Source organism: Scyliorhinus canicula, chromosome 7 (genome assembly GCF_902713615.1).
Source record: "Scyliorhinus canicula chromosome 7, sScyCan1.1, whole genome shotgun sequence".
Lineage (NCBI taxonomy): Eukaryota > Metazoa > Chordata > Chondrichthyes > Carcharhiniformes > Scyliorhinidae > Scyliorhinus > Scyliorhinus canicula.
Genome location: NC_052152.1, coordinates 65,563,640 through 65,577,021, shown reverse-complemented (window position 1 = coordinate 65,577,021; position 13,382 = coordinate 65,563,640). Strand labels below are relative to the sequence as shown.

Here is a 13,382-nt window from a genome sequence, read left to right as displayed (position 1 = left end):
ATTTCTTCAATTGTCAGGATCCCTGCTCGTAGTCGTCCAAAGCTGCAAGACTCTTAAACAGGGGGTCTCGTTACTCTCTATGGTCTGGACACTACTGAGTATCAATAACAAGAAACTACTTTAGATACAATTTCCACTTTATGTGGAGAACTTTCTGAACTATTATGGGCCAGGGTTTAGAGAACCCCAAAGTATATTACGAACTTCACCTGACCCTCAACTTTTAATCGATTTTGGTTGTGGGAGCACAAGGACCCACTTTACAGGTGTGGTGCAACAGAGATCTAAAGTATGTTCAAAACAAACCAACGTTTATTCGATGAATCCAGTTAACACTTTATAAACACACAGTAAATACCTTATCACTTACAAACACTGATACTTTCCCAAATACAATATTCTATAGGTAACCCTTAATAACTTCCCAAACAACATCCATAAGTTAAATCCTTTTTAAAATAAAGACAGTAGGTTTGAAAATGAAAATCGCTTATTGTCACAAGTAGGCTTCAAATGAAGTTACTGTGAAAAGCCCCTAGTCGCCACATTCCGGCGCCTGTTCGGGGAGGCTGTTACGGGAATCGAACCGTGCTGCTGGCCTGCTTGGTCTGCTTTCAAAGCCAGCAATTTAGCGTTGTGCTAAACAGCCCCTGGGGCTGGTTTAAATGCTCTACAGAAACAGGTATTACTTTGAAATCATCAATGATGTGGATTCATTCTTTAGCTTGTAGAGAGAGAGATCATTATACAGCTGCTTGCTTTGAATGCAGCTATCCACCTCTGAAAATGAAACTAAACCCACTGGAGCTGCCAGCTCAAAACAAAAGTAAAAGACAGACAGCCCAGCTCCACACACACACACTGACATCACTGCAGCTATTTGATAAACACCCATTTCTTAAAGGTACATCCAGCTGACAGAACCCATTAAACAATAGTATCTGCTTACAACACCGGTTGTTTAGTAAAACCCTTGTGAAGGAGCTCATCCCCAGGTGGTCAGTCCACTGAAAAAATTCTTCCACATGACTCCAGTGACTGACCAGATCACACTTTCTGGTTCCAGTCCCAAAGTCCGAACTTACCTTGACATCCCTTTCTGACCCTTGTCTCTCGGCATGCAACGTAATGTCTTAAATCGAGTCATCCGATTGGTCGGGAAAAGACCACCTGCATGTAGTCATCTCCTGCCCTCAGCAGGGAATGTCTCCAGGTATCTGCCAGAAAGACAGAAAACCACATATACCTGAGAAGCCTTTGTCTATGAGAGGTTTTTTAGTCAGGGCCACCACCCCAGTGATGTGCTTTGACATGTCTGTGTGTGTCCCTCTTTAGTTGAAACTTCCTATATCAATAAAAAGTTCAATACGAGCTTTAGCAGATATCTTCAGTTAGAATTCTTCTCCCTTCATTTCAATGCCCTCTGTACTGCATGTTCCCACCACCAGGTGTTGAGTCTGAACATCACAACTGGTTAGATTTTACTCTCAAGAGAAATACAAGGGATGTCAAAACTACCTTGCAATTTTCAGTTAACTAATAGGCTATTTTATAAACAGAACTTGGTTGATATATGGAGCTGACTTTTTCTTTTATAATAATTAACGATAAATCCCCATAATTTTCAGTCTTGCACTTCAGTGCGCTTTATTACAAAGTCACCATATTGCACATTTTCTTTGCACAAAAATATATGCAAAATTGCAGTTTGGTTCATTTTAATCAGCATTGTTCCTTTAATATTTGATTCATTCTTTCATGATGTGCGTACACATGCCTCTGAATATGTGGAAAACACTGATAAGTGCAGACATTATGCCTCAAGCATGACATGACTAATATAATAATAATAAGATGATGAAGAAATTGTTGGAGCGAATTCCTGACAGATAAGGTATGGGTACTGAAAGAACAACAATGAGCAGTAACCTAGAATTGCAGGAAGAAAGTCTGCATGATGAGGTACATAACTGAACAGATTGGTTGAGACAAAGTCAAATACTGCTGCTCCAGAGAGGGTTAATCGCACCACCCTCCAGAACCCTCCATTTGCCAACCATCCAGGATTGGCCGGGCGTCTCCAGGAGTTAAAGGTTAATCTCCACGATAAGAATGCTAAAAGGGAAAATATTTTCCTCAAACAAGTTAATTTGATCATTTTAAAAGTATTGGTGGAAAAATGGCTGTTTGAATGGGCATGGCCTTGCAGGCAGGAGATCATGTGGTGAAACGGATACATCCAAATGTTGACAACTCTACTCTGGACCTTGTTTCTTATCTTCCTATCTTCAGGACGTTCCTGCTCCAGTAACTACCCGGTTACTCCTTCTTCTACCGCATTTCTGGAATTCAGGGTCAGGTAATGAGAATTCCCTCTTAGTAGGGAGAATCCTGCCAGAAATGTGCTGTGCAGTTAGGTTGAACCCCTCTTGGAAACTGGGTCATGTTTCCGTTAGTGGCAGAGGGTCAGCAAAGTCCTGCTGTGCTAGAACACTGGTGCTGGAAACATGGGGGAAGGTGTGACAGGGGATTCTGCAGGGCCTCCAGTCAACGGCAGGAATCCCGATGGCCTGGTGAATCTGCCATTGGGAAAAAAAATGGGTTTCACTCCAGTCGTAAAATCCATTGCATGTCTCCAAGCCCGCCCGCTAGCCACAACAAAGCTCCCGCCCAGGCTTGTTGGGAACATGCAAGCAGGTAATTATCCCTAATTTAAATTTAATTTACGGGTACAATGCCAGATTCACCTGCCCTCTGGGATTCTCCACGCTAACGTGAATTGATACAAGTGCTGAGAAACGGGACTTGACAGCTGATGCGACCATCAATTCACTCAGAGACACGAGTTGAAGTAAACTGTGGCTTTAATCGGCTTACAACTGAGCCTGCCTGCGACTATGCTGAACTGAGGGCGGACTCGCAGGACCGCAGCACTTATACTTCCTGATGGGGGCGAAGCCCTGGGCGGAGCCCTGCACATGCTCTTCATCTCCCCCTGTGGGCAGAGCCGCACAATGGCTCACAGATGGAGCCCACAGGGACACAGTAATATACAGTGTGAATTATAGTGGTTACACATTCACCACAATAGCTTTCAGTCCAAGGGGTGGCAAGGGGTGATAACACCTCCCTGCAATTGCCTCCATGATGCCAAGGTGGGTGTCAGGGGCTCGGGCTGAGGGTCTTTCCTGAGGTGGAGGTTATTTTTCTGGTCTTCCCATCTGTTGCCTTAAACATTTTAAACAGTCTGACAGCATGCCAAGTTCAAAGATCTGTGAGATGAAGGTTCTCAAGAACATCCAGATACTGAAAACAAAGAGACAGCCTCAACAGTAGAAAAACAGCTGCTCCTCAGAGTTAATGGACCCGAAAGAGCTATATAAATAAACAATAGTAATCCTTCCTTTGAAACGGCTTGAACCTGTCAATCAAATGGTTTGTAAAAGACAGTGGGGCTGGATTCTCCGCAGCCCCGTGCCAAAATCGCGTTTGGCGCCGGGGCAGAGAACCCAATTTCACGCCACAATCGGGCCCGCACTGTCCAGCATTTCTCCAGGACTCGAGAATCAGCGTGATCGCGGAATACGCTGCGTGGCTGGGGGGGCCAATGACAGAGGCCCGCCCAGCAATCCTCCGCTCCCAACCGGCTGAGGTCCCAACGGCGTGGAACTAACCTGGTATTGCCGGTCGGGATCTTGGCATAGCGGCTGCGGACTCAGTCCACGGCCGCCCTGGTTAGGGCGAGGGCGAGGTGATCGGACACGGGGGGGTGGGGGGGTCCTTACAGGCGGCTGGGGGTTAGATCCGTGCGGTCAGACGCTCGGGTGCGTAGCCAATCGGGGGGCGGTCTAATTTTTATGTCTGTCTCCGTGGCCTGAGTCCGCCATGGAGCTCAGCCACTGGAGGCCGCCGCCGTGCACATGCGCTGACTCCAGACCGGAAGTGCGGGACCCGTATCCGCAGCTAAAGCTGCGTGGATTACTTCGGGTCACTGCTAGTTCCCAGCAGGGCATTGAATTAGCTGTACTTTTTTGCAGGAACCTCTAGAGTAAACTCTAGTGTTTTTACGCTGGCGTGGAGACATAGTCCCATTTTGGGAGAATCCAGCCCAATGGTCAGTGAAATTATATGTAAACAATGCAGTTCAAAGTCTTTAGGCTTCTAGTTTGCAGAGAGGTTTCAATACTTTAAAGGGCAATGAAACTGGCTGAAAAAAAATCTTCAAATGTTTCTACCACTTTTACCTTCATCTTGCAGATCTTTAAACTTGGCATATTGACAGACTGTTTAAAGCTGCAGGTGGGAAGGTGTTTACTTTATTCTCAGAGAACTTTAATTATGAGGTACTGTTTGACTGTTCAAAGGGTTTAAAGACTGCAGATGGGCGTTCATTGCACCACCCTGAGTTGAATTTAATTTAAGAATGTTATCATAAACATCAGTTCATTCAGTCAAAATTTTCCAAAATGTTTCACAGCTCGTTAAAAGTACACTTGAATGTATAGTTACTGTGTGGAATGCAGAATCCAAAAACAGCACGGAAAGGTCCCCCAGTCACTAATATGATAACAACTACATAACCTATTTTAATGATATAGGATCAGGGATCAATATTATCTTGGACAATGGGGATAACTTCCTTGCTCTTCCCTGTGGTATCTCTGACATTCACCTGAGAGGGCAGCATGGTAGTACAGTTGTTAGCTCAGTTGCTTCACAGCTCCAGGGTCCAGGTTTGATACCCGACTTGGGTCACTGTCTGTACGGTGTTTGCACTTTTTCCCCGTGTTTGCGTGAGTTTCCTCCAGGTGCTCCGGTTTCCTCCCACAGTCCAAAGATATGCAGGTTAGGTGGATTGGCTATGCTAAATTGCCCTTAGTGCCAAAAAAAGGTTAGTTGGGGTTACAGGGATAGGGTGGAGGTGTGGGGATAGGGTAGAGGTGTGGGTTTAGGTGGATCTTTCCAAGCGCTGTACCAGACCCGATGGGTCGAATGGCCTCCTTCTGCACTGTAAATTCTATGTTTAGCATCTCATCTGAAAGACAGCACCTCCACCAGCAATGCTCACTCACTACCGCACTGGCAGTGTCAATCCAGATTTAGCAATCCAGTGTCTGGATTGCGACTTAAACACAGAACCTTGGTGAAATTTAGAATGGCTCGCTGCATTTACAGCGCCACCCACCACTAAAGGACTCTAAGACTCCACCCCTGACTCAGATGTGAGAATGTTACCACTGAGCCACAAGTGGCCGAATAATCCACTACAACTCGTGAGCCTCTGTGTACTTTAGAAGAGAATTAAGCACAGATGATGTTTGTGAATGACTGACTTGTTTTACTATTTTTTTCTATTTCATAGGGAAACCCCTGGATGTGGAGACACAGAAGAACATGACAGTGCTTTTAGGTGGAAATGTTACATTCAGCTGTACTTCACATTTAGAAGATATTCTACAGGTCACCTGGCAAAAGTTAAATGGCCAATCTGAGATCAACATCGCCACATTTAGTGGAAAATTTGGACGCAACGTATTAGAATCATTTATTGGTCGGGTTGCTTTCACACAATCGAAGAGGCAAGTGTCCACTATCGTACTGTCTGGAGTGAAGTTTGAAGATGAAGGATGTTATCAGTGTGTCTTTAATTCATTCAAAAGTGGCCAAAAGACTGTGAAGACCTGCCTCACTGTAAATGGTATGATAGATACAAATAAGAGTATAAGAAAGTTTGAAACCTAAAAAGGCTTCTCAGTTTATCTCCTCCCACAGCCCATACATACATGACTATTTTAATTATGGATTTCATACCCAACGTCTCTGTATTTTCTATTACTACCTCTACAAACCTTTCTCAACAGTTATTTGACCAAGCTTCTTATTAATGGTATCAATTGACTTTCACCCACTTGGCAGGGTGGTACCCTGGCAATGCTGGTGCCTCCTGGGCACCTCGGCACTGCTAGCCTGACACCCAGGCATTGCCAGCCTGGCACCCAAGGTGCCCATATGGCTCTTCCAGCTGGCAGAGCACTTCCAGGGTGTCTGTCTCACAGCGCAATGTGGGCAGTAACTGCCAGGAGACCGTGCTCCCAGAATCTACCCAGCTCGCTACGCCTCGCGAAATTTAAAGCGATCTCATGAGACTTTGCAATGTGAATACCGCCCATTGTGGGCAGGATCACTTTTTGGCAAATCTGGACATTAGAGCAAGACAACTCGTCTCACTTTAATACACAGTTCCCTGAGATAACCAAGGCATTGGGATATATCCCCTACACCTTGGAGAACTCGGGCGAGCGCCATTCAGTACTGGCCTCCACAGATAGAAAAGCATTCGTGGGAGTCTCCCAGGGGATTGGAGACCCCCAGGTGAATGTCCTCTTGGCAGGATGGTACCCTGGCATTGCTGGTACTATCTGGGCACTGCAAGTCTGGCACCCAAGCTGCCCATATGGCACTACCAGCTGGCAGGGGCACTTCCAGGGTGTCAAGTTGGCATTTTCTGCATGGCAGTGATCAGGCCAGGGTTGTCCTGCCTGGATGTGGGGGGGAGAGGGTGTAGGGGCCCCAGGGACCTCTTAGTTGTGGCTTAGGGGGATGTTTAAAAATGACGCCCCAATCTCTCTGCACTGAGGAGTTTTGGTGAGTGGGGCTCCTCCGTGGAGGAAATGGGACTAGGCTTTGGCCACACATTCCCCGCGAAGGCCCCATATCTAACCAGAGCTTTGTTAGATAGCATTAAGTTTCTCGGTGATACTAACCTCACTCGCTACGGGACATTGTTCCTATTTGGTTCTATAATTTCTTCAAATCACAACAGTCAAACAATGTGGGGGATTTTTATCCTGCGTTAGCCATCAATGAAAAGGACAATTCAGGTACAAAATGTGTGAGAATCAGGAAACGCGATTTTCACTGTTGAGATTGCGTTTTACGATTTTTCAGGCCCCTCACTGAGGGGTTGCCCTTCGAGACTGGCAGCTGGAAAGTGGGTGGGAGCAGGTGAATCCACAGGCTCAGCACTGGGGGTGACTGTGAGGTTCCCAGGTAGAGTCCCATAAGATGCCAGGCTGACTCTGACATGGGGCGGTTACTAGCCTCATGAGGACTGAAGACCCTCACAAGAGGGAGGAAGAGTGCAGTTAGAATGAATCCCCACACTTTGAAGCCTGAAGGAACGAGCTTTCTATTGAGACTATGCCAGAGATTGTGTATGGGTGGCTGGCTGTTCAAGTTGAAAGACTCATTTAATCCACAGTCGTGATTAAGAGCTGGGGGATTGAGGGTGCTCTCGAAGGATGAAGTTGACTGCAAATTGGAGTCTTCACATGCATCAGGTGTGCCTTACCTGCCACAAGGGGAAGCCACTTGTTGAATCATTTCCCTGACCCTTCCTTGATGAATCAATTGTGGCAATTTAATCAGCATTGCAATGCATGAGCGTACAATTAATTGGAACCCAATTGTTAACCATTTGCAAGCCTAGCCCGCAAGCATTGAACTCCAAGGCTAATTCTCACATTTTCATACTAGAAAGATGTGGCCCCCAATGCAAGGCATTATGGTAAACGTGCTCAACAGACACTCAGTTCAGATGATGAATGGTAGAGTCTCGTTCTCCCATGATGTTAGAACGTAGGTCCATTGAATGCACTCAACTGCCCTCATTCCTCACCCTTGGGGGAGTCACAGGGTCCACTGAGTCTCTTGAGGATCGAAGTGCTTCATTCAGGTGGAATTAAGAGAGGTAACCGTGGGCAAGTGGGGAGGGAGTGATGCTCAGTGGCAAGGTACTCACAGAGGGGGATGCACATAGGTGGATGTCCCAGATCCTGAGGGGGCTGTGGGTCAGGGCATTGCTAGAATACCTCACTTTGATGTTCACGTCCATTCAGTTTTTGATTCGGGAAAATCATGGAGAAGTTGAGCTGGCAATTGCTTTTATTGTTATCAAGCAGTATCATTGACGTGATGCGGAGGAGGGAGAGGCAGAGCCTGTTAATCCCTTGGGAGCAGGGCCACAAATGGCGGAGCTTTGGAGAAGACACTATAGGCCATTTGTATACCACGTGGGACATCCTATGTCCAGATGTCAGAGGTGCAATGCCAGAGAAGATGGCGCCTGCGTAGGTGATGGTGGAGCACCTCTGCCAGGTGATACAAGAGTTAGCACCACATTGACTGGGAGGTCACCCATTGCCTGTGGCCCTGAAAATCACTGTCCCTTTGAACTTGAATGCCAGTGGCGAGTTTCAGGACAGCACGGGTGACCTGTGCAGCATATCCTAGTCAACCAGACAGAAGTGCATAAAGGAGGACACAGAAGAGCTATTCGTGAGTGATCCTCGATTAATGACTCTAGAAGCGATATTGGATGACAATTGAAGGCTTTATTGGACTAGATGTTTCCCCCAGCAGTGAAGGTACAGAATGCAGCTGCTAGGGAGACACAGGCTCTTATACTCCGCCTTACTGGGCGGAACCAGCAGGCAGGCTTCACCAATGATATTGCTGTCTCAGGTACCTCCCACACCAATGGTCTTACAGCAACAACCTGGGTACCGTAATACCCCTAATACCGACTACCACATTCACCCCCTGTTTAAAAAAAAAAGAGTCCGGCGGGGGTGGTTGTCTCGTGTTATACATTGGTGGAGGTTATGGTGGTACCTGGTATACATTAGTACAGTGTTTTGCCTCTTTACATGTCGCAACTATTTACAGTATTTATTTACATTCAAAATGAAGCAATTAGTCGATCGGGGGACCTGGCGTCCTCTGCGATCGTCGTAGTTTCAGCGGGGACGCAGGTGCTAGCCCGGGCATCCGTGGCTCCGGGAACATGGCTTCGGCTTCTTCATCACCCCTGGATGGGACCGGTGGGAGGACCAATCCACCTGGGAAGGGGCGGCTCTGGGGTGCGCCGGTGGGAAGGAGGGTGAGGGTGGTGGTGGGGCTGTGGGGGGGATCCAGCGGGTGCCAGGTCCCGAAGGGAGACCATATCCTGTCGGCCGTCGGGGTATGCCACGTAGGCATATTGAGGGTTAGCGTGAAGGGGGTGGACCCTCTCAACCAATGGGTCCGACTTGTGCGCCCGCACGTGTTTGCGGAGCAGGATGGGTCCAGGAGCTGCCAGCCAGGTTGGGAGCAAGGTCCCGGAGGAGGACTTCCTAGGGAAGATAAGGAGACGTTCGTGAGGTGTTTGGTTGGTCGTGGTACACAGCAGTGATCGGATGGAGTGGAGAGCATCAGGAAGGACCTCCTGCCAGCGAGAGACTGGGAGATTCCTGGACCATAGGGCCAGTAGGACGGTCTTGTAGACTGTTCCGTTCTCCCTCTCCTCCTATCCATTTCCCCGGGGATTGTAACTGGTCGTCCTGCTCGAGGCAATGCCCTTGCTGAGCAGGAATTGACGCAGTTCGTCGCTCATAAAGGAGGACCCCCTATCGCTGTGTATGTAGGTGGGGAAACCGAACAGTATAAAGATACTGTGGAGGGCTTTTATGACAGTGGCTGCTGTCATGTCGGGGCATGGGATGGCGAATGGGAACCGGGAGTACTCGTCAATCACGTTCAGGAAGTACATGTTGTGGTCGGTGGAGGGGAGGGGCCCCATTGAAGTCCATACTGAGGCGTTCAAAGGCGCGGGAAGCATTTATCAGGTGCGCTTTCTCTGGCCTGTAGAAGTACGGCTTGCACTCCGCGCAGATTTGGCAGGTCCTGGTGGCGGTCCTGACCTCTTCGATGGAGTAGGGCAGGTTGCATGTCTTGATGAAATGGATGAATCGAGTGACCCCCGGGTGGCAGAGGTCCGCGTGGAGGGCGCGGAGTCGGTCCACTTGTGTGTTGGCATATGTGCCGCGGGATAGGGCATCAGGAGGCTCGTTTAGCACCCGGGACGATTGCTTTCATGTTCGATAATGCACAGCGGGGCAAGATAAAGAACGGTAAGATCTTACGGTGGAGGATCGAGCTCTTCACCTACAAGATCTCATAGTTGTAGGTGAAGAGCTCGATCCTCCACCGTAAGATCTTACCGTTCTTTATCTTGCCCCGCTGTGCATTATCGAACATGAAAGCAATCGACCGTTGGTCAGTGGGGAGAGTGAGACTCCATTTGTGACACCGAAGGGAACCCTTAGGAAGTGGTGGAGCCGCCCATCTGCTTCGAATGCAGTGTATTTGCGGTCGCTAGGGCGGATGGGCAGCTGATGGTAAGCGGATTTTAGATCCACTGTGGAAAAGACTTTGTACTGTGCAATCTGATTTACCAAATCAGATATGTGGGGGAGAGGGTACGCGTCGAGCTGCGTATACCTGTTGATGGTCTGACTATAATCGATGACCATCCTATGCTTCTCACCGGTCTTTACAACCACTTCTTGAGCTCTCCAGGGACTTTGCTAGCCTCAGTAATACCTTCCTTCAGTAACTGCTGGACTTCCGACCTAATGAAGGTCCGGTCCTGGGCACTGTACCGTCTGCTCCTGGTGGCGACGGGTTTGCAATCCGGGGTGAGGTTCGCAAAAAGGGAAGGCGGCTCGACCTTGAGGGTCGCAAGGCTGCAGACAGTGAGGGGGGTATAGGGCCGCCGAATTTAAAAGTTAAACTTTGCAGGTTAACATTGGAAATCTAACCCTAGGAGCGTGGCAGCGCAGAGGTGAGGGAGGACGTGGAGGTGGAAATTTTTTAATTCCCTTCCCTGGACCATGAGGTTCACTACGCAGAACCCTTTGATCTCTACAGAGTGAAACCCGGAGGCCAGCGAGATTCTTTGAGTAATTGGGTGTATGGGAAGAGAACAGCGCCTTACCGTGTTAGGGTGTATGAAGCTCTCTGTGTTCCCGGAGTCGATCAGGCAGGATGATTTATGCCCATTGATGAGCACGGTCGTCGTCGCGGTCGAGAGCGTTCGGGGTCGAGACTGGTCCAGGGTCACCGAGGCAAGTCTTGGCAAAAACTGGAGGTTTTCTTCGGGCGATGTGTGGTCATCCGAATCGGGGTCCTAAGGCTCCAGCCAAGCCCACTAGTTGCACATGGCCGGGGGTGTGCAAGATGGCGGTGCCCATCCGTCGCACGTGGTCCCTGTGGAACACGATGGCAGCACCCGGGGCCCGCATGTGGCTCGGGAAAAGGAAGATGGCGGCGCCGGCTGGCCGCACGTCGCTCGTGGAGACGGTTGGGGTGTCGGTCCCGGTTCGCCCCCGGAGTCCGCGGCGACCGCCCGGGCCTGGCATACTGCCACGAAATGGCCCTTTTTACCGCACTCTTTGCAGGTGGAGGAGTGGGCCGGGCAACGCTGCCGGGGCTGCTTGGCTTGCCCACAAAAATAGCAGCGGGGACCTCCAGGGTTGCCTGGTAGTCGCACAGCACAAGCTTGTGGGGGGATGGGGGATCCATCGCAGTTGGCTGCGGGGGGAGGGGGGGTTCCATGCTGCCCAAGGGGCTGCCGCGCGGTCAGGGACTGATGTGACCATCAATTCACTAGAGACACGATTGGAAGTAAACTGTGGTTTTAATAGTCTTACAACTGAGCCTGCCTGCGACCAGAGGAACTGAGAGCCGGCTTATGGCTGCAGCACTTTATACTTCTGGTAGTGGGAGGGGCCATGGGCGGAGCTAAGGGTGGAGCCCTGTACAAGCTCCTCATCTCCCCCTATGGGCATAGCCGCGCAACGTCTCACATACAGAGCCCACAAGGACATAATACAATGCAATGCAATACAGTGTGAATTACAATACAGTATGAATTCACCACATTCACCCCCTGTAAAAAAAATCAAGTCCGGCGGGGGTGACGGGTCTACAAGTTGAGCCGGTCCAGTGGCCGAGTCGCCCTTTGGGATCGGCGGAGCACCGGGGTTGCAGCCTCTTCGAGTGGCTGGGTGGTGGCGATCGGTGTGGGTATGAGGGTGGACTCCGGGGGCGTTTCGGTCCGAGCTTCATTCCTGACCGGTGCGACGGGGGACGCAGGAAACCTATAGGCTCGGGGGCGTCGAGCGTGGGCATGGAACCTAGAGGCGCAGGGGCGCAGGGCATGGGGGGTTGGGTGGGGTGTAGTGTGAGGGGTACCTCGGCGGTGGTGGTGATGGTGGTGGATCCTGCAGGCGCCAGGTCCCGGAGGGAAACGGTGTCCTGACGGCCGTCGGGGTATTCAATAAAGGCGTATTGGGGGTTCGAATGAAGCAGTCGAACTCTCTCTACTAGCGGTTCTGTTTTGTGTGTCCGGACGTTCCTCCGGAGGAGAACCGGGCCCGGTGTCCTCAACCAGGATGGGAGTAAAGCCCCCGTGGTAGTGCCCCTAGAGAAAGCAAATAGTCGTTCATGAGGGGTCTGGTTGGTGGCGGTGCATAGGAGAGACCTAATTGCATGGAGCGCGTCGGGGAGGACCTCCTGCCAATGGGAGGTCGGGAGATTCCTGGACCAGAGGGTCAGTAGGATGGTCTTCCAGACCATCGCGTTCTCACTCTCCAACTGCCCGTTCTTACTGGGGTTGTAGCTGGTAGTCCTGCTCGAGGCGATGCCCTTGTCGAGCAGGTACTGATGCAGCTCGTCGCTCATAAAGGACGAACCCCTGTCGCTGTGTACGTAGCTGGGGAACCTGAACAGGGTGAAGACACTGTGCAGGGCTCTGATGACTGTGTGGGAGGTCATATCGGGGCACGGGATGGCAAAGGGGTAGCGGGAGAATTCATCGATGACGTTAAGAAAGTACACATTTCGATTGGTCGAGGGGAGTGGCCCTTTGAAATCGATGCTCAGGCGTTCAAAGGGCCGGGAAGCCTTTACCAGGTGGGCCTTGTCTGGTCTATGGAAGTGCGGTTTGCACTCCGCGCAGATCGGGCAATCCCTGGTGATGGCTTTTACCTCCTCGGTGGAGAAAGGCAGATTTCGGGCTTTGATGTAGTGGGCGAGCCATGTGACCCCCGGGTGGCAGAGGCCATTGTGGATAGCCGCAGGCGGTCGTCGTGCGAGCTGGCGCACGTGCTGCGGGACAGGGCATCTGGGGGCTCGTTGAGCTTCTCCGGTCGATATATGATATCGTAATTATAGGTGGAGAGTTCGATCCTCCACCGCAAGATTTTATGATTTTTAATTTTGCCCCTTTTCGAGTTGTCAAACATGAAGGCAACCGATCTTTGGTCGGTGATGAGGGTAAACCTCCTACCTGCGAGGTAGTGCCTCCAGTGCCGTACGGCTTCCACAATGGCTTGAGCTTCTTTTTCAACTGAGGAGTGTCGAAGTTCCGAAGCGGAGAGGGTTCAGGAGAACAAGGCGACTGGTCTCCCTGCCTGATTCAGAGTGGCGGCGAGAGCGACCTCTGAGGCGTCGCTCTCCACTTGAAAGGGGACGGATTCATCCACCGCCCACATGTCGGG

The 13,382-nt window shown here is 50.2% G+C and overlaps 1 protein-coding gene across 3 annotated transcripts in view; it reads left to right on the top strand.

The window, feature by feature from the left end:
- The window catches only part of LOC119969040 (nectin-4-like), an 87,984-nt gene that overhangs the window by 19,088 nt on the left and 55,514 nt on the right, over positions 1-13,382 (top strand). For all 3 annotated transcript variants that reach the window (XR_005461284.1, XM_038802191.1, XM_038802192.1), the window contains exon 2: positions 5,363-5,698. Coding sequence is in view for 2 of the 3 variants with exons in the window: in XM_038802191.1 (XP_038658119.1) it covers positions 5,363-5,698 (336 nt within the window). In the remaining variant the exon portion in view is untranslated. The remainder of the gene's footprint in view (positions 1-5,362; positions 5,699-13,382) is intronic.